The 23037-nt window shown below is 38.2% G+C and overlaps 1 protein-coding gene across 1 annotated transcript; it reads right to left on the bottom strand.

The window, feature by feature from the left end:
* Nucleotides 1-1701: 1701 nt before the first annotated feature.
* On the bottom strand, nucleotides 1702-23003 carry KRIT1 (KRIT1 ankyrin repeat containing). The gene is made up of 18 exons (XM_054192781.1): nucleotides 22884-23003; nucleotides 21757-21826; nucleotides 20763-20881; nucleotides 20200-20359; nucleotides 19379-19471; nucleotides 18353-18482; nucleotides 16083-16326; nucleotides 15678-15793; nucleotides 15110-15253; nucleotides 13916-14072; nucleotides 13524-13631; nucleotides 11506-11662; nucleotides 9063-9214; nucleotides 8285-8451; nucleotides 6107-6194; nucleotides 4206-4412; nucleotides 3761-3877; nucleotides 1702-2974 (listed from the first exon to the last, which is right to left on the bottom strand). The coding sequence occupies exons 3-18, from the start codon at nucleotides 20862-20864 to the stop codon at nucleotides 2906-2908; spliced, it is 2211 nt and encodes a 736-aa protein (XP_054048756.1). The 5' UTR covers nucleotides 20865-20881; nucleotides 21757-21826; nucleotides 22884-23003; the 3' UTR covers nucleotides 1702-2905.
* Between the last annotated feature and the right edge of the window lie 34 nt (nucleotides 23004-23037).

Here is a 23037-nt window from a genome sequence, read left to right as displayed (position 1 = left end):
AGTTGTACAAAGTTATTATAATATCCTACCCCACATTAATAAAAAAGCTTAAAGGTTAAGCAGGACCTTTGCAAGCCATGAACACTGTTTCTGTTGAAGCTTGAAGCTGTACCTGCAATTTTTCAGTAACAGCCTATTTTCTGAAGCATATCTGGCTCTGAGCTAACAATGGTAGGCAGACCCCTGCCTTTCTAGAGTAACTTTTCCCTGGCACCAAGGCAGCAGCAGGAGGACATCTGGGCTGCATTGAGGGCTTCCCCTCAGGACCAATGCCTTCCTCTCGGACAAGCCACTGCCTTCCCCATGCCAAAGGCAGAAGCAGCCCTTGAACTCAAACAGCTCCCGATGGGGGGGAAAGGAGGCTGGCACCCCATCTCAGCACCAAGCCCTGGCAACACGGTCACTAATCTCAAATCACACAGGTTTGCTTCACCATGGCAAAAGGCACCCAACATTTGGTGGGTCCACTCCTCGCCCGAAGCGAGGCCTGCACTTAAAGTCCTCGGGTCAGCACGCTAGTCTAGTGATTAATTAGGTCACTTGATAAAATTGTGCCTGTTTTTCACTGTTTTAAATTTTCAGTTGCTATTTTGCCTTACGCTGCCTGGCTGGAGTATTCCTCATCAGCTATAGTTACTCACTTTTTTAAAAAGTACTTGTTAGCTAAGCTATAAGAGTTGAGCTGAGCATCTCTTGCTTACAAAGGCGTAATTTTCAGACTTGCCATTCTTGCAGCTTGTTTTCCTTTTTTGTTTTTTTGTTTGGTGCAGATAGGAAGGTTGTTACTAGCGGTCTCTCTAGTGTGGGACTTCTCTCTGTTACGAGTTTTCATTTCCCCACTTTTAGGTGAAAGAATTGTACTCACCTTCCTTGTTCACAGCAACACAGTGGAAACTCCAATGTACCCAGGTGCCAGAAGCCTGCTAGGGCTGCGTAACTGGGCTCTCGCTACTTAACGACTCCACTGACACGCAACATCTGCAAACGTTTGGTTTGCCGTGACTATCAGGTTCCAGTTTTCCTGATGAATTCCTGAGTAGTTTCCGAGATGCACTTCCTTAATTTACAGTCACCACAGGACCCTCCCCATGATCCTCTCTGATGATGTTCCTGATCTTGCAAAGATGAGCCTGTTACACAATACTGCTGTTTGGAAATAACACCTGCTTGGTAAGACATTTGATGGCACTTTCACGCTGGCTGCAATAATAAAAAACAGTAAACATGACTTACTGCAAACAATTTATTAGGTAGTAATAAATAAGAATTTAGCAGAAAGAACTATACAGCAATAAGGCATATTAATACTATTGTTAAATATGCAGCTGACACATTTTAACATTTTTCCTCTATTTTTTTTAACAAAGTGCTATGTAGAGAAGTGTATTTCCGATACCAGTGCCAAGTAATAGCAAGGATGCATTATGAAGGACCTGACTGTTGCATTAGTTACCTTAAGTAAAATATAACAATCCATGAAAATTTACTGTTGTTTGTGCCAGAGAAGTTTAAGTAGAAAAGTATAGCTTGCTAAGAAGATTACAAAATACACAAGTCTCCTGTTTGCTTTTTTTAACTGCTTACTACTTTAATTTCTTAAACTGCACTTATTAGTAGTAAGGTATGAGTGAAGTTACTACACAACAGCAGTTCCTAACATTCATTTTAACTTTTATTTGAAAACTTAGAGGCAGGTGCTAATTTATTTTTTTTAACTTTTTTACAAAATATTGCACACTGTTTTAGCATGCAGTTTACATGGAAGAAATAGTCAAGTGCACTTAAAACCCTGAAATACAACCAGAACTTTTAAAGATTTGTTTTATGGATACTACTTTAACATACAAGAATGTGTTTCAGACTGCATAGGGTCCCACCTTACACTTGGGACCCAGCCTGTTGAGACCCAATCCTGACTCTGCAAAGAGCAGGCAGAACGCTTACAAACTCCATCTGGCTTCCTTACATTATAAATCTTCATTCCTGCATCCTGCACTGCTTGTAGCCTCAAGAAACTGAAGTAATGAGTAGGAAAATTAGTTTACCAGAAATAACTTAGTACCTCCTATATGAGTTGTCGTTACTGCAAATGTGTTGCACTCCAGGGTAAGATTTATTAAACTTTCTGAAGTCCTCTGAGTAAGATTCATTTGTAAATCTGTATCTCCCCCTCCTCCATATACACATTTTGTATTGCACAGCAAAAGTAAAAATCCATTTTTTTAAAAAAACAAGCATGCTAAACATTTAATATGGCTTCTGAATTATTTAAAGTATTTCCCTTTTGACATCCTCATGCAATATTTTAGAATAAATATGAATACAAAGTATGAGAAAGTTACGAGTAAAAATAAAGCCAGCTATAACGTTTGTCAGAAAACAAATAAAAAACAAGAGTTTATCAAAAGTAGTTGCTCAAAGGTCTAACGAGGCTTTTAAGCATACTTATCAACAGTATCTTAAAAATAAAGTGTGTCTACAAAATACTGTAACATATACAACCTTCTTGATGTTTCACAGAATGACACGAAAGGTAAACAGGTGTACTGAGACTTGCTTAACGGCACTGGTAGTCCCATAGTCCTCTGGGAACAAAAGCCTTACTTGATTCATGCTCGTCCAACTCAGTAAACCATTTACATTTCATTAGCTCTATTCATTAAGCTCAAGCCCTACAATAGCTTATATATGAAACACAAAAGTATTTATAAAAATAATAGATATATTGTATAGGGTTTTTTTAAAAAAATAAACCATGCAGCTTCTGTACAAAGTTAAAAAACTGTACAAATTGACTTTTGTATTGTGTAAAATTCATGTACATGGAAGTCTTCTGTTACGATGAGAAACGAGTGGGTTTTTGCTTAGCCATAAAATGCTGTTTTGTCACTGTTGTTCATTTCCGTCATTCATTTCTTTCACTTGGCATTAACTGGCCATTTAATTTCATCAGAAGTTTTACGACGAGACCCGCCTATATAAAGGTATACAATTAAATTCTAGCAGCATTTCAGAATTATGACACAACTAACTTAAGTATATGACAAATACAGGTAGATAAAAACAGTAAGTTAGAAGTTGCATCATTTCAGAAATAAGGAAAATAAAACCTAGATTTTTGCCAGAAAGTGTTTTTCAAAATATTCGATTATGTCCCGTATAACCAGCTTAATACATAAGAATCAAAAGCAACTACTGTCACAGTATGCTAGATACTCAAAGCTGTAATTTTGTCACAATGCATTTTAACATGGCATATTACCACTGATGCAGACTACGGGTAGAACAAGCGTTATCCATTAGACATCCACAAACACTATCAAAAGTTGCTGGTAGCAATCAGAGGAGCTGCTTTATAACACGGCCTTTACAGACCCTCAGTTTTATCCAGCCTCAAACTCCACTAGTTTTGATAGCAAAGTTACCAGCTCTAACTCTGTGATTCTTGCCATATTTGGAATTACCCTTGCAGTTTGAGGGATTGGGCACAAGCAACAAACGGTTTCAATTTAAAAAAAAAGTTTACCCTAATGATTACAGATGCATTTTATGTATTTTGAACCCTAAAGGCTTCACATACTAGGAAAACAAGCAAACATTCCGAAATATTAAAAAGAAAGTTTTAAGATCATTTTTGTGGGGGCTTGGCTTGGGCTTCTTTTATACTGTAAAAGGGTGGTCAATCTCAAGAGAGATGAGGCATCTATCTAGTGTAGAAAAAAAAAATAATTGAACATGGCGGATAAATGACAATGTTTACCTGTTTGGTATGCACAATAAAGCTCATCTTGTTTTCCAGACTGTGGATTTGAAAACACGTATCTCCATCTCCCAGCTGCCACATAAAGCAACCGTATTTTAGGCTGAGCAGTAAAGCCTACAATGAAATGCAGGAAACTGTCACTCAGGAAATATTCTCCATACTTACAAACTGAATTTTCCTTAGTTCACTTAGACAGGACTCTGACTTAAAACAGTATTTTTCACAATCTAATTGTAGCTTATGTAGTCAAGTGGAAAAATACAAGGCTTTCTATTAGTAGTATCTTATAAAGATCTTACCAAAATCTTGGAAATCTTCACAGTCAAGTTTAACCAAACAGTGAGATGTGAAATGACTAGTTGCACAAAGAATTTAAGAGAACAGTATTAAGCTTAACAGTTATCACTGATAACAGTTATCAAGGCAGTTCACTTAAGCTGACCTTTGTTTCCATGTTGAGGAGGTGCAGCCCTTTTACGTTTACTCCTACATACACTTTGATGACTTTATGGCTACTTGAACTTGCTTTGGTGAATATCTGTCCCGTGAAAAAAGCCGCTCCATAAGTAGGAATTTCCCAGCAATTCTGCAAGAACATGCGCTGAAGGTGATGCATCTCTTTACTTACACCTTCGCTGGTGCTGAGATTCTAGAAATAAAGAACAATGGCAATCAACAACTCTTCCCAAATAGTTGTGGTTGTTTGAAGAAAGTCCACTATTTAGTGGAATACCCACTAAACAGGTATTCCCAAAGTGCTGTCCCAGCAACCATTTTCTACATCTACATTAAACCCTAGAGGCACAGAAAGGTTCAGATGCCAAAAGAGACTGAGACAGAAAGAAGGTGCATGTATGAGCCTCAGAAATCTGAGCCACAGACACATAACCTCTGCAGGGCCCCACAATTTTGCCTCTCTCAGAAGAATGTCAGATTTAGCAGGGATAAGCAGCTACACACCCATCTGACACTAAATGCATCACAATCCTTAACACTGAGCATTCTTCCTCCTTTAAGGGGTCCAATCCAGTGAGGCGTGGTAAGATGAGCAAGTACCTCTCCCCAAAAATCATGGATATTTTTCTTTTCTAAGCAAAACAGAGGTGCACATTTCTTGTCTTTAGTGGAGCCTTCATTCAGAACGAGACAGGCCTCTGTTTCTCCTCTTCAGTAGAGGGAAACAGTCACAACAAAGGATCGCTAGAGAGCCGCCGCCTCAAAATAGACTGATGTAAAGTACCCTAACAAACAAAAATCTTGGCTGGGCCACACAGGAGATGAGAAGGCACTGGCACGAGAGAGAACACAAGTCTTGAACAGTCAGGGGGCCATAACTGTGGGTGTGTTGGATGGGACCAACTTCTTTGGATCCACACTCTGCACTACAGCTTATCTGAATTCTACATAGTCGTTTTGAAAACGTAAAATATATTAATATCTTGGAACAAGTGATTGCAAATCCTTTCCCCTTACCTCATACCCCAAAATAATGGCCTAAGAGCTCAAGTTAAGAAAGATATGCTCATTCTTACATATTATCTGATAGAAGAAAGCGTAGAGACTACTATGCTATATTGTAGTCTTAGAAAGACCACCACCATTCCCTACTTCATCTGTATTAGAAAGAACAGGAACGATCTGCTGATTTCTGTCAAAAAAAGGTGTAGGCACCAAGAGAAAGTTTTTGATTGAGTAATCTCATCTCAAAAGAGGGGCAAGACCTGAAAACATCCCCTGGGTGCCTCTGCAGTGTTTCCTGGCAGCTACCGTTAGTGATGCATGTCAGTCAGTATAGTTCTACCTCTGACTTTTTCCACAATTTTTTATGAAGTTCACAAATTTAATCTCCAGGTCCCTCTGACCCCATTTGGAATCCACAGCCCTCGGTTCGATGTCTTTTATAGAAGCAGCCAAGTCGACATTTAAAATTTTTGCTCAATTAACTGCTCTAGTCAAAGGAGTTTGTGTGCGCGCACACGCACGCAACAGCAGCACTATCAGATTCCTAACATAGAAGTTACACTGGCAAAAAGGACTTTGTGGATCTATGGCTACAAGCAGACATGAAAATAGAAGTCAGACAGACTTTTTTACATGTATGCCTGAACTGGCGGTATCCCCAATACACAGTGAACATGGAAGATAAATGAACAGATGACAATTATGTTTGCTTCTAACACACAGATCAATTTTAAGTACACAAGAAAACCAGCATTCCAACAACCCATCCCAAAAATTCAGAACATACACATTTTTAGCTTTATAGACCAGTATTTTTCTTCATTAACTGTCAACCAAAGGGCCAAAAAACATTAAGACAAGATTTTCTATTATTTATCTCACCTTGTATTCATGAAGTATCCTGTTTGTCCAATGAGGGGCTTTACTTTTTAGTTTAGTGATTGGTACTATAGATTTAAGATTTTCTTCACTAAAAGAAAAACAAAGCAGAATCAGTAAACAAAGTAAGAAGAAAGAACGTCTGCCAATTTGTATCTTCAAGTCGCGTATTGAGGTAGACAGTCAGCTCCTACTTTATCTTGTCTCATCAGCTGAGAAGCTTTCCTGAGATGTAAGCTGAGGCTTCCTAAGATACAGCGTGATTCTCAGTTAACGGAGATCCAGCTTTGTGTTACACACTTTGTGTCATGCATCCCGGACACGGCAGGGAGAGGAAATGCTAGCAGCAGAGCACATGACTCTGACTTGATAACAGACCAGTTTGGTGAATTAGAGTTTGGAAGCCAGTTTGTATACAAATAGCCATTTACACCAGAATATCACATACTCAGAAAAGATGACAGCTTACCCTTCACTGCTGTATTCAGCACCACCAAGGACTTGGCCTAATTAATTTCCATTAAAGTTATACATTATATGACATGGAAGTGAAGCTATTTATATAAAGTGCCTTTAAAAAAAAAACCCAAACACAGAATACAAAAAACACTAAAAGGAAGTCTTTACTAGTTTGCTTTTACGCACAATTAAGATAGTCTCAAAAATCCAGTGATGCCATCTATTTAGTCAGTAACTGCACATATGATGTGCCAAGCAAAAACCCTGCACAGGACAATGCATCCAGATCTTTAAGGTCATACCAACAATAGCCTGGATATAATGATCTGTCTTTTAATAAACATTTGTGTTAAAGACAAGAAAATTCAGAATATACATCTCTTCATCTATCTGAAGAAGAACAGGGCAAGATATTTTCCAACGTCTTCATTTGAATATGGGTGGAAAGCATGCCCAAACGTCCACAAAGCTCTTTATCTGGCCCAAACTAGACTAGTCCTGTATATAGAGTCAAACACTTCCATTGAGCAGGAGCAACTGAGAACCACACTGCTGGTTTGCCTCAGTGTGGAAAGGAACACGGCCCTGCAGCTGCTGGGATTCAGCAGGGCGTAGTTCTGTATTAAACCCAGCCGTGTTTAACTGCAGACTCCAGCAGGCGAGCAGTCCCACTTAAACCCAGTTCTCTTTATAATCCATCTACCAACTGCGTAACTGCAGGACAAGATGGGTTAACAGCTGAACCGACTGAACGGCCCACCGAAAAATCTTCCATTCAGTGGGCTCATTCACCTAGCTTACTCTGTAATGCTGCAGTCTCTACACCTAGCAGAAGAGAAAGGAATGAACAAGTGCAGTCAGTACAGCCAGCCCTTTCAGAGTCAACCCACACTTACATCAGCGTTTAACTGTAGCAGAAAATGCACCCTGATTTACTGATGGCTGAGAATACAACCAAAAAAAGCAAGCCAAGACAGCTCATTGATGCTGTGAATGAGAAGAGATGGGAAGTATAGCAGCATTCCAGAATAGCACAGCTGCTGTTACATGAATGAATTGAGAGGGAGATGGTAGGGGGTGGAGGGAAGGTGCACACACCATAGAGAACTGGAATCGTGATGTGCTCAAATACTGCCGTAGAAAGGCACGTGGGAGGAAAAAGCCATACCAAGAACAGCTCAGCTACTGTTGTGCTGGCAAGCCGAGAGAAGGGGAGAGAAAAGCACCATCTGGCAGAGCCCTAGTGGAGCTCCATTTCTGACCAATTTAGTATAGCAGTTCACGTACAAATGAGAGAACAGAAATAATATCTCTGCATTGTCTGTCTTCTTCAAAGAGGGCGGACAGCCAGTCCCTGAAGTTGATCTAACTGCACATAGTAAGAGGTTTCTTCAGCATTGTCCGAAATCTCAGTCCTGTGAAAAATCTTCATCCACATGAATACTCTTACTCATTTCGGTATTACTGAATCTCAGTATAAACTTACAGAACCTCCATCTCTCTGCCTGGGACTGTAATAATTAAGATTAATATATTTTTCAGACTCCATGTCCAGCTTCTATTAGTGCTATGAGGGTTATGCAATTACTCTGAACTTGAGCTCAGTGATGGATAAAAATAATAAATACATCCTACCTAAAATTTGAGAGTTTACATACTAAGTGCTATCTAAAATTACTTAATCTAAACCTATACTTTTTAGTTTTAAACACACATACTTACTTTAGAAAGCCCTGTTTATGTTTCTTGCTCTCATAATTTCCATAGACTATTTGTAGAAGCAGACTTGCCAATGTGATCAGTTTGGCATCAGGTGATGTATAGAAACCTTTCAGTAGATTATATCTGGCTTCATCAAAAAGGATAAGAATAGCCAACGGATCCTCAATCTGTTGAAAAGATTTAAATAATATGATTTCTTTGTAAAAGAAAATGAGCTTAGAAACCAACTTGGAGACAGAAGACAAAGGTGTGATCCTGACTGAACTGTACGTTTTAGTAATGCTTTGTAATAGAAAAAATGATATATTTTCATTGATTTAATTCAACACTTCACTGATCTAACACATTTACAAATTAAACGTGACTAGCATACCACACCTAAACAGAAATTCACAGAAATACAGACATCTGTGGGGTTTTTTTTACCCATGCATCCATTTTGAATAATATGTTTCAATAATCCCATTGAAATTGACCAATTAAATATCTGAAAAATCACAGCACAAGGAAGAGAAAGAAAATGGGGCAGGCTGTTTTTAGCTGTACGACAGACAGATAGAGACAGAGGCCCACAGACTTATGAGAAACCAGACAGCTGGGAAGGTGAAAAAGAGAGAAAGGGCAGGAAGGTGAGAGGAGGAACCTGAAGACTCAAACTGTTACAGAAAAGGAGAAAATAAGTTTGGAAATTACTCCAGTCATTAAACACACCGAGTGTTGATGGTCAAAGTGTTCTGACTCTGACCATGAACTCATGCTATCACTTCTCAGTACAGACCTTTTTTTCTATTTCCAGCGGAAGTCTCACATCTCTTCTCAGGAAAAGCTGTGAAGTTTCCCTTTGAGGATCCAAGTTTGTCAGCTCGGTGAATATTTCAGGCCAATCTCGAATATGCTGCAAAGGCTTGTGATATGGCTTCAGTTGGAGGCCTGAAAAATAACAGGATTTTTTTATAAATAAACAGAATAACCCAGAACACACACACATATATATGATTAAATACTGCACCAAAACCAGAGTATCTGAAACTGAGGACTCATTAACAAACATTTTTCCCTATGTTTTCTGAACTACTATATGTAAAAAGATTTGAAAATATGGATTTATTGACAAAATTCTCACTAACAATTCACTAAATGCACTAGTGAAGTGGTATTTAAAGATTTAATGGAATACCAAGACAGACCTTAAAAACACAATAATAAAACATTACAGACTGTTCTTTCAAGTATTATGGGAGAAAGTCCAATAATCTTAGTTGTGACAGAAAAATACAGATATAGTTTATCTTATAAATGTATTTGCCATTTTTGGAGATATATAACCCGTAATCTTTTCAGAACAGACATTCTTTTTTAATCTGTAAAATGTCTTGATTCTTAACAGGCTACAGTCATTCAATCTTTCATGTTCTTGTGCGTATATGAGAGCTGACAAATGAATACAGAGCTTTCAGCTACAGTCCTACTATGTACTAGAGTCCCTACCTTCAGTTATGCTCATTCACTTTACCCTGCATGTCCTTGCGACTATTGCTTGGCTGTTTTCTAGTAGTGAGGAACCAGAAGGTTGCATCTGGCTCATCCTCACTGCTCTGGCTTTTACATTGTGACATTTCACATTCTATGAAAAACCTCAAAGGACACGTCACAGAGCAACATCTTTTCACTGAGAATAATCTGTTCACTCAACTTATCCACCTTACCTTCAACTACAGAAAAGCATTATCCATCCTACAAACAAGAAAACTATGGTCTTTATATTTGTACACAAACTGCAAGAAATACATTTTATAATGAATCTCGTCCATTAGTTGTTTGAAGCCGTAAATCAGAAGCTGACTAATTTTCAAACTTAGGTTAAACATCTAGAGAATTACTTGTTTTCAAACAAACAACATTATCAGTGATCTCTTCCCCTCAAATGCAAGGGTAGTATTTCAATGATTTGAGTAAAACATGACATATGTATTAGAAAAGGCACAAGCAGCAAGACTTCAACACTCAAACACTTCCTTTTCTTGCAGACAATAACATTTCTGTTTAATTGAGGGCTACAGTAGTCACATGGCACACAGCAAAGTAAAAAGGCAAATGGCCTGACACTGGGAGAAAAAGATTAAAAAAGAATGAAGAAAAGATTTCCTGCAATATTTATAGATTATTAAAAAAAAAAGTAACAATGCCACTGTTGTGGATGATTGACAACAGTAAATAAAATTTTGAATGCAAGGCTTCTGTGTTAATGGTACTGTCAACACAGTATCCTACCAGACCTGAATTGTGCTTTGTAAATCCATTATAATGTGTCCCATAGCTATCTTGTGGCAGCAGTATTGTTTACCACGTCTTCTCACAAAACACAATCACAATCATTGACTCTTTTGTGGTTCTATTTATCTTTTGCTACATATCTCAAACTACAATATACTTTTTACTCCCATCAGAAATACCAAAAAATACAGCAAATGTAGTAATGACATTTTGCATCAGAATTCCCTCCCATCAAATATATCTGAAAACTTGTTTATCAAAAATAATTTTGGTGCAAAACACATGAAAACGCATATAATTAAAGGGCCTAATGAAGAAACATAGATCAGCTTTACTTTAATTACTTGTTTTAAATCGATTAAATGTTGGTAAAATGCATTCAATTTCAGATACTCTGGGAAGAAAAATAACACCAAAATCAGGGTAAGTTAGCAGCAAGGACGATGACAGCAAAGGTGCCCTGTAACAGAAAGGCAATTTGGACTAGCCCCATCTTCCTAGGTGAAAAACATTCTAGATGCAATACATTCTAGATGTCACGGGGTCAGAACTATTGGGGGTACCAAAATGGAGAGTCTCTCTGTAGCTCTGAAAGCACAGTTTGGAGAGATAAGACTGCAAAGGCTGAGAGTTGATCTACTGGAGGAAAGCTTAAGCAGAGGAAATAGAAAAATTGGTTTCACTCCCTACGCAAAAGATGTGAAGAATGAGGGCTACAGGGATTACAGAGTCTCTGGCAAGGGCAAAGTGTATTAACAGGCAGTCTAGATACAAATTAATTCCGAAAGGATGGCTTGTAAAAGCTGACTGGAAGAGGTTAGTACAGAATTGTCAGAGAGCACATTTCCTATTTTCCTGAGAAAATACTATTTTTTTTCTAAAGGCAAGCAGAAATAAAAAAAAACAAAACTATGATAAACTTCAAGTACAACGATCTTATTACTTACTGAGGTTCTCGGAACAGATCCAGATAGTGAAGTACTGCTGAGTTTCTTGAGACAAACGCATCCCCTCCATTATCTGCTGTACGGTAGTATTGTTTCCATGTTTCAACTCAACAGAGCGATATGACCCATCCATACGATAAATTCGTGCCTTTTCATACTACATAAAAATGTAAGCATATTAAACAAAGAACTTGTCAAAATCCTTTCTGTTGGAGCTTCTGAAGAGGAAAGCAATTTTACCATAATTCAGCAACATCCATACTGTTAAGTAAAAGAACACTGCACAACTCCTGCATATTTACTATTTATCAAAAGTCTTGTTTCATGTCCTAGGCAAGTTCTTATACTGTGCTTCTTACCACAATAACTCCAAGAAAGATCTTACTGATATTGTGAGGACTTCAGTTCTGTTGAACTCAAAGGCAAGTAGACATTTAGAAGTTCCCTGAGGGATTTGGGCACAACTGCCTATGCATATCCCAAAACATCCACCTCACTATTACTGGCAGCTTATGAATTATTCCCCTCATTAGTCTATACTAAAAAGACTTATTTTTCAGAGGGAAGCGCCACCCTTTACACAGACCCCAGCACAGTAAGAATAAAATCTCACTAAGATCTTTTAGCACTTCTATAGTATTACTAAAAATAAATAATTTCCCCTTCAGAACTCCCTTAGCTTTCACTGAATTGCATGTGGGCCCAGAGTATGTCTTCTGAAAGACGTACTTATGTGTAAATAAGGTACTTAAAGAATATACACCCAAGTCATAAATCAAATAAACTTCTTGTTTTCATCTAACAGGCTAAATGTTTCAGCTGCTTGAATAAAAAAGTTGCGGGAGTTTGTTATTTCCCTTCTTCAAATCTACTTAGTTGTCAAGAACTGAGACATCAATCCTAAAAACTTCTGGAAAAAAATAATTAATGCCTTGGAAAATGACAACTGACTGAAAATGAGGCTGGAATGGAAAACATCAAGTCTATTTTTGCTGCAGTAGTTACTGTGACTCCTATTGCTGTAATTTATATCTTTTTTTTATTTTGATGTATTAATTCAATAGTAATAAGTGACAAAATAATACCACCTATTACGCTGTGAAATCTACTTAAAATGTGTGCGTTAGTCTTTTAGAGTCATTAGACACACAGATACCATTTGATCAACTGCATAAGATCCCTAAAATAAAGGAGGTCAATTCCTTCATTAATTATTTTGGGAGATTTATTCACATAGAGTGAAATGAAGATAATTTAAAACCTCTTGAAAACTGAGAGGTTTACTGCCACCTACCTACAGAGAAACAAGTTGCATCTGAAGTCAAAGAAAAGAAACAAGTGTGTTTATATCATTTGTCTAATTTTAAATCTACTTCAGGATGACAGGAATTGCATCGTAAATTTCGTTTACTATCCTGGCTAGATCTCCACTGACTGCTAAGAAAGCCTACACTGATGTGAAGCCTATTTTGTAGAAGCCTACATTTAGCCAGCTGAATGCTCGTGTTTATCAACATACAACAATGCGTAAAGCAAGCTAGTGGTTCTGCAATCAAAAGTAGATACAAAATGGGTAGCTGATGTAATGCTAGGAAGAACTTCTTTACTTTGAGGGTGGCAGAGCACTGGAACAGGCTGCCCAGAGAGGTGGTGGAGTCTCCATCTCTGGAGACATTCAAAACCCGCCTGGACGCGTTCCTGTGTGACCTGCTCTAAGGTGACCCTGCTCTGACAGGGGCATTGGACTAGATGATCTCCAGAGGTCCCTTCCAACCCTATGGTTCTATGCTCCTGAAAGTAAATCAAAACATCACATTTAAAGTCTGACATATATTTCTTGAGCAATAAATATAGACAGAAACATTTAAAGAGACAAAATGTCCGCTTGTCGATATTTACACTAAGAATTTCAGTGTACTGCACATTTCCAGTAAGAGCTATAAGTGAGCCTAGCTCTTCTACAAGATTATGAGTAAATTAAATATAAACTTTAAGCTACTTAGAAAATAACCTCATACAGGTTTATTTACGGCTTCCTTCAGCAGTTTTGCAGTTTCTTCCCACTCATTCTGTTTGTTCTCTTCACAGACATTCAGTGGAGATCTTCCTTGTTGATCCATAATGTGCTACCAACATAAACAGAAACACTGATAATACACTGTTTTCACTGGAGACAGGTAAACATTTAAGCATTTTTTGAGATAATTAAAATCCTTGATCCTAGGGTTCAAACATTTAATTGATATACAATGGGAAAAGTAGAGGTAATGAAAAATATTTAACCATTTTTTGGTAATCTCTCAACAGGGTCATTGTGTTTACACGTTGTGATCGGGACACAAAATATTTCACATACATAAGCTAGAAACTGTTGCTAAAACTGCTATTTTTATACACAAACAGAACTTACTCTGTCAATTTCTGGATGATTTAGTAGAATCTGTACTATTTCAGCATGCCCACCTCCAGCAGCAAAATGAAGAGGAGAGCTAAGTTGGCCATTCAAAAGATTTGGATTGCATTTCCCTTTCTCCAACAGCATTCGAGTGGCTTCAACTTTTCCATACCTGCAGACAGGTTTAAAGCAGAAGAGACACAACAACTGTAAAATAAAATCTTTTTTCACATAGTCCTAAATATGGAAAAGCGTATTTCCATGCTCAAGAGTTTTTAGCTTTGAAATGACATCAAAACAATGGAACATTAATAAGTTTGTAGAAATTAGCGTCAGTTCTGCAATTCTTTGGTAACCATTGGTCTAGTAACCATTTATTGGATTAATTATAGACAAACTGAACCTTGCTTTAAACTAGCTAAGTTTGGGTAGCTGCCATTCAGTCATGGCAAAACAGAGTTCAGCCTTGCCTGTGAGAATCAGAGTAAAGCTTCTGATTCTCATGCAGATGGATCCTGAGGACTCTTATTCCTCACGCTGATGATGAGTAAATCTTATGTATACTGTTTATGCAAACTTTCTGACAAATGCTAAAAAATCAGATTATTTTTTTAATAGCCAAATTTGATTTTCATGTTATTGATATCATCAGACACTACTATAAATACAGAGACTATCTTTAAAGATAAAACAAACGCATTTTTACAACAACTGAGGAAAGCTCTCAAGCACTTGCAAATGAAATCATCACAGAGTTATAGCCAGACAAGTTGACCTCTGTAGATCACCTAGTCCAGCTTCCCACTCAAAGCTTTACTGTCACCAAAATGTGCTCAGCTCAGCCATTGCTGTGCTGCAAAACTGCTCACGGCCTTTAACCAACAAAGAGTGTAAAAGTTACCATGCTAAACTAGACCCAGTGTCTCCAACAGGAATTAGAACAGATGCTTCAGGACAGATTAGAGGCAACAGACAAACGTTGGTCTCCTCTGAAACCATTCAGATTGAAATTATCTCAAAACCTGAAGCAATCTTTCGCTCTCCAGAAGGTTAACACTAACATACATTAGAGTCAAAGTGTAAAAAGCCTAGCATTTTTATGATTTCTCATTGTTGAGCCCGTATGATAAATTACATAAATGATTAGCGCTAAAGAATCATAATAGCAAGAATGCATTTGATTGGCAAAACTATATTCGTCTGACTCACCAGCATGCGTAATGGATAGGTGCCCAGTGGTCACTGTCTAACTGATTAACAGAAAACTTTTTATCCAGAAGGTGGCTTAGTAAATCAGAGTCGCCTTCGCAAGCACTGCGGTGAAGAGGGAAATCATCTACCCACTGGTGTTCCCTATGAATTAAAAGGGGAAACAGGAGGAAAATACAGTTCAGAATATTTGAGATCGACCTTTTTAAAATTACTAACATAGCACGAAATGTAGATCTACATGAAGAATAAAAATGACACTCATGCATCTAAAATGTGCCAGTATTCACACAATTAGTATTTTCATCATGCATTAGTCAAGCCACAGCTGTATTCATTATGCTAAGAAACGCTTCCCTAATGTTTATAATTTAAACCTTTCTTGATCTTTCCTTTAATTGTTGCGTTTCAGTACTGAGACATTTCAAATTGAATTTTTTTTAAATATGTATTTATACAGTAAAGCCCTGAAGTAATAGGAATCTCATTCTGACCAAGTCTACCAAGTACTACTATAATGTAATAAAACAAAAATATCCATTAATGAAAAAGGAATATAACATAATACTTGTCCTCTGTGACACTGCTCATGCTACGTTGCCACTTTTCTCTTTTAGGAATCTGAATCTTTGAATAGTCTGGGGCTCCAAGGCCAAAGTACGGATTTATTACCACTTTGTCAACCTGTGAAGACATAATTTAAACACAACTGAAAAAATATCTTACTGAGATTTGGCTAAACAATCCCCCATCCAGGCTGGATATTCTCTTTTGTTATGACAGTAACATTTTGTAATTAAAGAGAATGGTGTTCAAATGTGAGGATTTGAAAAACCATTTAGCAGGAAGTGTGTGATGAAGAAATCTGATTATATTAGGCATAAAGCACACACTCAGAGCAAATAAATGAATTAACTGTAAAATGGAAATGTATGTATGTTTCACAAATATAAAATGAAAGTATAGTCCTTACCCTATTGGTATACTGAAGGTCAGATCCAAACAAAGGATTATAGATACACATATCTGCTTTCTCCAATGCCAGCATTTTACTCTTTATTTCCAGGGCAGTATAGCCCATGTGTAATGAGTTCTCTGTTTGACCAGGTTCTATAGCATAGGCAGGGTTTATTACATTTGTTTTAATTCTCTCAAGAGGAGATGGTCTGAATAAAGCTGGGATAGAGTGAGACTGGGTGTGCCGTTCGTCCAACCACCTGCAGAAGAGAATGGCCAAATAATTAATTTTCAGGTAGAAAAGGACTATTTTGGTCATATCTGTCCATTATTTTGTTTGACTAAGGGTCACATGTATGATCATTAAAAAAATAATGTTCATTATAATGTGCGCAGCCAATTTTATAGCACTAAATTAATCCCCAAACATGAAATTTTTAACCAAATGTATTTGCTCAAACACATTTCCTGCAGATGCAAACTCTTGAAGACAAGGAAATTATAAACTAAGGTAAGACTAAAACTGGTTATAGCCAGAACACTTAACCACACTAACATGTCACCGTTTTGTTTACTTTCAGTTTATCAGTATTACTACTCTCAACATACACATTTTGAAACTTAAAGAAGTTTTTTTAAGGTTGAGTTTCAGTACCTGTGTTTCATGAGGGAGAGATGGGAAAAGGTAAAAAACCAGAAGGTCCAGTTTCCAAACTGCCAAGTCTCTTTTACATAGGCTACCCACCCGCCTTTTCACAAGGCTGTGCTGAAGATTTTTCTCTTCTAAGTGCACTCGTACTGACAGTATAGAAAGGCTTTAGAGCCCTCTTACTCTGAGCTACTGGAGAAAGTCAGCACTGTACACCTGCTGCATTTTTTCCTGCCACATAGGCAATATAACACAGGGCTCAGAACAAGTTATTAATTTCAATTTTTGCATAAATATATTTTCACTGAACTGCTAAGTTATTTTAGTGTTATGTTGAATGGGGCACATTTTAACTAAGGTCTAAAGCCAGGTTTATATTTAGGTTTCTGCGTGTAGTTTCTCACAAGCTTAAGATAAACATGTACTTTGCTGGAATACAATAAATTCCGTTTAGTGATTTAGCCTGGACACATACAAGAGAGAGAGGTACATGCTTTGGAAAGCTAGATCCACTGACAGACCACGTGGATCTTGTCTGGCGCAGAACCATGTGCAAAGACGGCAGAATGTGGACTTTTAAGACCCAGATCCAGGCTATCATGTGCTGCAAAAGCAATATTCCCTTCACTTATTCACGGTCCTGCTGGGAAGGAGGAGGACTGTAAAATTGTGGTCATTGTGCATTAGACACCCTCTTGCCTCTCTGAGGCATTTTCAGTCATTTTCTCTGAACAGTTGGCATATAAATTAGTTACGGTGGTTTGAATCTTTGAGAAGTCTTGTTTCAGATTATGTCCATAGAGAATAATCAATATAAACTATTTTCTATTATACTTCAAAGGCTTCTGCCACAATTGTAGATCTCGTAACACATTTTAAGCAGAGCTTAAATTCTGAAGCCATTCATTAAGCAGCAAATAAATACGACTGGCATGACGGTATACAAGGAAATATTATGACTCTACTAACAAACTGTAAAACAGAACCTTTTTAGGTAATAGCCTATAACTTAAAATTCTTCATGTTAGCCAAGAGTTTCAGCTAGCTTAAGAATGCAAGTAAGTTCATACATAAGCAAGTCTCGTGTTTCTTTGTTAAGGGTACATAAAAAAGACCAAAAAACTGCTTACATATTCAATTTTCAAACTACTATAAATCTGGCTAAACAACTAATCACCTTTCCAAAAGTTAATTCCCTACTGCAAATAAATTTGTGTAGCTGCGGAAGACACACTCCCTTTCTAAAGGGAGGTTTAATTTAAATGCAAATCTTAATGGTATACAATTAACAGGACATTTTTGCTACACTCTGGCAAATACTCTTAAAGACGCAAATTATGTCACATATAGAAGATTAATCATTTGTATTTTACATGATTTTGCAAAACATTCACTGTGAGCAAGAACTTCCAAAAAGCCACTTGATTTAGATAAGCAAAAGATTTGCAAAAAGAATCTTTTAGAAAGACTTAGAAATCTGTTGTCAAGGTTTAAGTTTCTGATAAACATGAAGCAAATAACATGATATCACGATTTCCTTTTTAATCATGCGAACGCTATAAAAACTATGCGCTACATCTACAAATGATCTCATTTAACTTCTATTTCAATGTATTTTTAATGACGGCATTTCTTACTTATCCAAGGCAATTAACATTCTTGCAGTAAGCGTGGCAAAATGGGTGCTGGATTCACTGCAGACTCTCATGATGTCTTGTAAACAGTAGAACACAGGGCATCCAGGACTGTATGCATATTTTGTATTATCTAAAAAGGAAACATACTCTGAGGACGCATCGATGAGAAGAATCATATTTTCCCTTCTGCATCTTTTGTAGTTACACGCTCCTAACTGAGAGTATAGTGTAACTTTAGACTAATTTAATTTTTTTCCTAATGATAATTGATAGAAATTATATGCAATCCTTATGTAACAATTCACAACTCAACACGGTAGCCTAAAAAACCTTAAAGTGTTCAGTTACTATTCCATCAGTGTGATCAGCTTCATCTGAATAATTAATATTAAATGTATACTGTTGCCAAAAAAAAAGAATAGGACTCAGGACTATAAGAGGTATTTACTGCTGTTGGTAACTCCACAATGCTATTTATTTCATAGTTTTTATCCTTAAGGCCTATCAGTCAGGCAAAAACAAAGGAGTTTCCCCAAAAGCAGAGAGACGTTTACTTCAGGCTTTTTTAAAAAAATACTTTCCTGACAAACAATTTACTTTGCCTTCTAAAGACTTTTTTCACCATTCCTTATTCAAACAAAACTGTTTACAGACTTCAATAAGCATTTTTCTTAGAGTGAAGAACACTGGACTGAATAGGATGTCTTTCTTACACTTGCATTCAGTAAAGTCTATACAAGTTAATGCATATGTTTTGAAATATAATCAAATGAACAAATACAGCTTAAGATAAAAGTGTGCTATCATTATAGAAACAAAGGCAATACATTAAACCCAAGGTTTTTTCCTTAATTTTAAGTAACTTTTTCAAGTTTTAAAGTATTCAGAGAGGTTTCCACCTGAATGCAACTTTTAACGCTTAAATACAGAAAAAGCCATATAGCATATTCATAAAAATTTTTCATTAACCCTCAACTGGACTTCTGCTAAAATGGGTGCACATTCATAAATTATGCTCAATGTTACCTTTCACAACAGTTGGAACAATGTAAAGTGATGCTTCCTGGCCTGCCTTCTCTCCGTCAAGAGGAAACTTCTTCATTAACACTACGCGCTTTCCTAGCACAGTATTAAAAAAAAACAAAATAATTAATTAACCAACAAAACAAACAAAAAACCCAACCAATCTAGAGTTGGCTATCTGAAAGCTTACCAGACTCAATCTTCCTAATTTCTAGGAAGAAAATTATGATTATTATGAGCTATAATCTAAAGCAAGCTAAGACAATCCCAATACACATGAAAAAATAAAGAACATAAAGACGTATACACCCATTAACATGAAAAATGACATGACTGTACCCCTTTTTTCATAGCAACTTTTCTATATTCCTGATTTTTTGTAGCATTCACCCCCAAATAAGTTAAACAAGATTCTTTTTGAAATGGGAAAGCACAGCTGCATGCTGTATTCCATGTTAGGATGAATGCTTTCTTCATGCAATGGTACGACAGTATTTTCCATGTTATCCTCCCTTATGCCTTTACAGAATTCAGCATTTTGTTTGCATTTCTGACCTCTGCTGCATATTTCAGCAGTGGCCACACTAAGCTGTGCATATTAATGCTTGGGCCCTCTGAGAGAGTCAATTTAAAATTCTCTAAACAGGTAAAGGGAAACAAAGGTAAATTAAAGATCTTAGCTGTATACTTCTTTGATGAACCTCAAAACATATCTTCCTTTTTAAAACTAATTTCATGCTTTTGCACAACCGTTCCATGTCCATTTAATTTTTAAAATATTTTTATAGAGCTATCAACAATAAATCAGATTTAAATCTTTTTACCTTTAATACCCTGATTGGCTGGTGAAATTGGTTTGGTGGCTTCTAATACATAATCCAAGATGCTCTGGGTTATCTCAGTGCCTCCCTGCAATTTAGTTTCCAGCAAAACTTTCTTTCTTTTTTTCTTTTGGCCTTCAATGGGAACTTCAAGCAACAAAATCTTTGAAACAATAATGAAACCAAAGGAGTTTAAGCACAACTGAAACAAGCACAGAACTTTTTTTTTTTTATATTTATTGTACCACTGGTAAAAGCAGTAACAAAATTCATGAAGTGTTGAATGTGGAGGAGCAGGATGGTGAAGTCAGAATGACCTCTATAACAGTAGGGTTAAAGAGAAAAAGACAAGGCTGCACCCTTGTACTGAGCAGCTCGCAGGGCAAAAGACCCTGAAATGAAATGAACCACAAACATTTATAAAACCATGAAGTGTTCAAATACCATAAGGATGGAGCACTGCATAGACATTATTTAAGCAATCTTATTGTCAGATATTCTCTTATATTATTATATATTTACAATAACTTTTAAAAAAATTAATAAAAAAATTTAAATCGCTTTACCTCATATGATTTAGCTCGATATTCCCGAGAATTCAGGCTAGCAGTATTTTTTGGACGAATCACAGCAACATACGCATCTCCAATGTTTTCTGGGTTTCCCATCTCTCCTTATTTTATCACTGGAAACAATGAATAAACAGGAAGTAAAGGTTCAGTTGAAAAAAAAAAAGAAAAAAATAATCCAACAGCATGCTAAAGTTCAGGATGTGGTAATTGTTCTGCTTCCTTTTCATGAAAGGGAAAAATCCTACACACATAGATTTAATACAAATAACCTTTTTCCGTAACCCACTTTTAAAATCAAAATAATGTATATTTTTTTCCACTTTGTAAGTATCTTCACCATTTTGCAAACCAAACAAAAGGCCAGAGAATTTTAGGACTCTAAAAAAACATATGAAATTGAAAAAGCAAACCATTCTAAAGTGACAAGCACAGTAATTTATAAAATGTGCTATGACAAAGTACTGCATTTCTATCAGTTCCACAGGGATTTCAAGAAAATACCTGATTTTCCTTTCCCCCACCCCTGGCAGTAGAACAGTCCTGCCTACAGCCCAAGTAACAAAGCTGATAAAAATAAACTATAATATGGATTCACTTAATTAGTTTTACTTCAGTGGGGCTGCAAACTGGTGCACAACTCAAACACAGAGCGTCTGAAAGGAATATGTCTTCAGTTTTTGCAAAAAGCAGGCAGAGGTTTTTAGATTTAACATAAAACTTTGCTTACCCTTCTGTTTAACACAAAGTGACAATTCCTATAATCACAACATTTTATGAAAATGATAGGGAAAACTTCCTGAGGCTAAATCACTTCACGTGTTAGATTTGAGAAAGAAGGTCATGTCTGGCCATCAGCACCTTCTAGCTGATCATTTTCCTCATCTGCAAATGAACCCCCCTTTCATTCCGTCTCATCAGTAAGCATATGCTTTTTGCAGATTAATCCCTCCACAAAGATTTTTAACATTACTGTTTCTAGCTTCTTCACCTCTTCTGGGAGAAACAGGTCTTCAGCTTCTCATGCCTTTAGTCCATTGTTTTTGCTGAGATCACACTACCTGAAAACATATTAGAAAAACCCAACATAAATAACAGCATGCACATTTTCCCCTTCAGTTAAGATAAATGCATTAGTTAAGATGATTTAATGGTGGTACTTGGAAAGTAACATGCGAATAGAAACATCTGTTGATTTGCACTACAGTAGTATTGAGAAGCATTAAATAAGCAACGTGGTGACTTGTGAGAGCTCATACGCTGGGATGTTCTGAAAGGAAGAAAAAACCATCACTTAGGAGCAGCTGGAAAAGGCATGCTCCCTGGGTTTCCTTACAGGTACCGGGATACACTGGAATTGGGTCACAGGCCGGTGTGGAGGGCCCTGCACAGGCAGGACTGGGCCATCCGGGCAGCAGGTGATGGCGCAGGTGAATAAGCAGTGGGAGAACTCCCTCTGCCAGTGCTCTGCCCTGAATCCAGGGTGGGGTGAGGATGTCTGGGAAACAGCCAGCCCCGACAGCTGCGATATAACTCCAGAAAAGAAAAACCAGAGGATGGAGAGGGCGGGGTTGCAAGATTGTGACAATGAAGACGACCAGCTTCAGAAGGCACCACCAGCCAACTGATCCTGGCCAAACCCAGGGTCCAACTACACGTCCCCGTCCCAATGGGTGCAGGTCTACAGAACGGGCCTCGGTCGGGCTTCTCCCAGCGCCGCCGGCCCCACCCTCCCCCTCTTCCTCCTCATCCCGGGACCCCCTGGGACACACGGCCACGCCACCCCGGCGAGGGAGGCCGCCGCGCCCGCCCCGCCGAACGCAGGCCCCGCACAGCGAGTCGCACAGCCTCGGCCTCCCCCACAGCGCTACCCCGCCTCATCACGGCGAGGAGGGAGCCGGTGGCCGACAGAGGAGCAAGACGGGCGGGAAGCTGCCCCGTGCCGCCAGCGCCTCCCGCTGCGGCGGCAGCCAGTCCGCCGCTCCGCGCCTCACGGCCGGGAAGCGCCCCTCGAACTTTCCCGGCCGCGCCCAGGAGCCGGACGGGCCCCCACAGCGCGGCTCACGCCGCAGTCCCGCGAAACAGGAACGGCTCCCGCGTCCTCGGGAGCACCCTTACCTTCCTCGGTGGTGGTGGTGCCGGCCGTCGCCTCCCCCGCCGCATCCTCCCGGCGCCCAGGCCCCGCGCCCCAGACGCGTCCCATCCGCGTCCCGCTCCGCCCCGTCCCCGCCCCGCTCCGCTCCCTCCCCCGGCTCGGCGGATCCGCTTCCCG

This window comes from Rissa tridactyla, chromosome 2 (genome assembly GCF_028500815.1).
Source record: "Rissa tridactyla isolate bRisTri1 chromosome 2, bRisTri1.patW.cur.20221130, whole genome shotgun sequence".
NCBI classification, from domain to species: domain Eukaryota; kingdom Metazoa; phylum Chordata; class Aves; order Charadriiformes; family Laridae; genus Rissa; species Rissa tridactyla.
The sequence above is the reverse complement of the archived record's forward strand: the minus strand, read 5'-3'. Positions and strand labels throughout refer to the sequence as shown.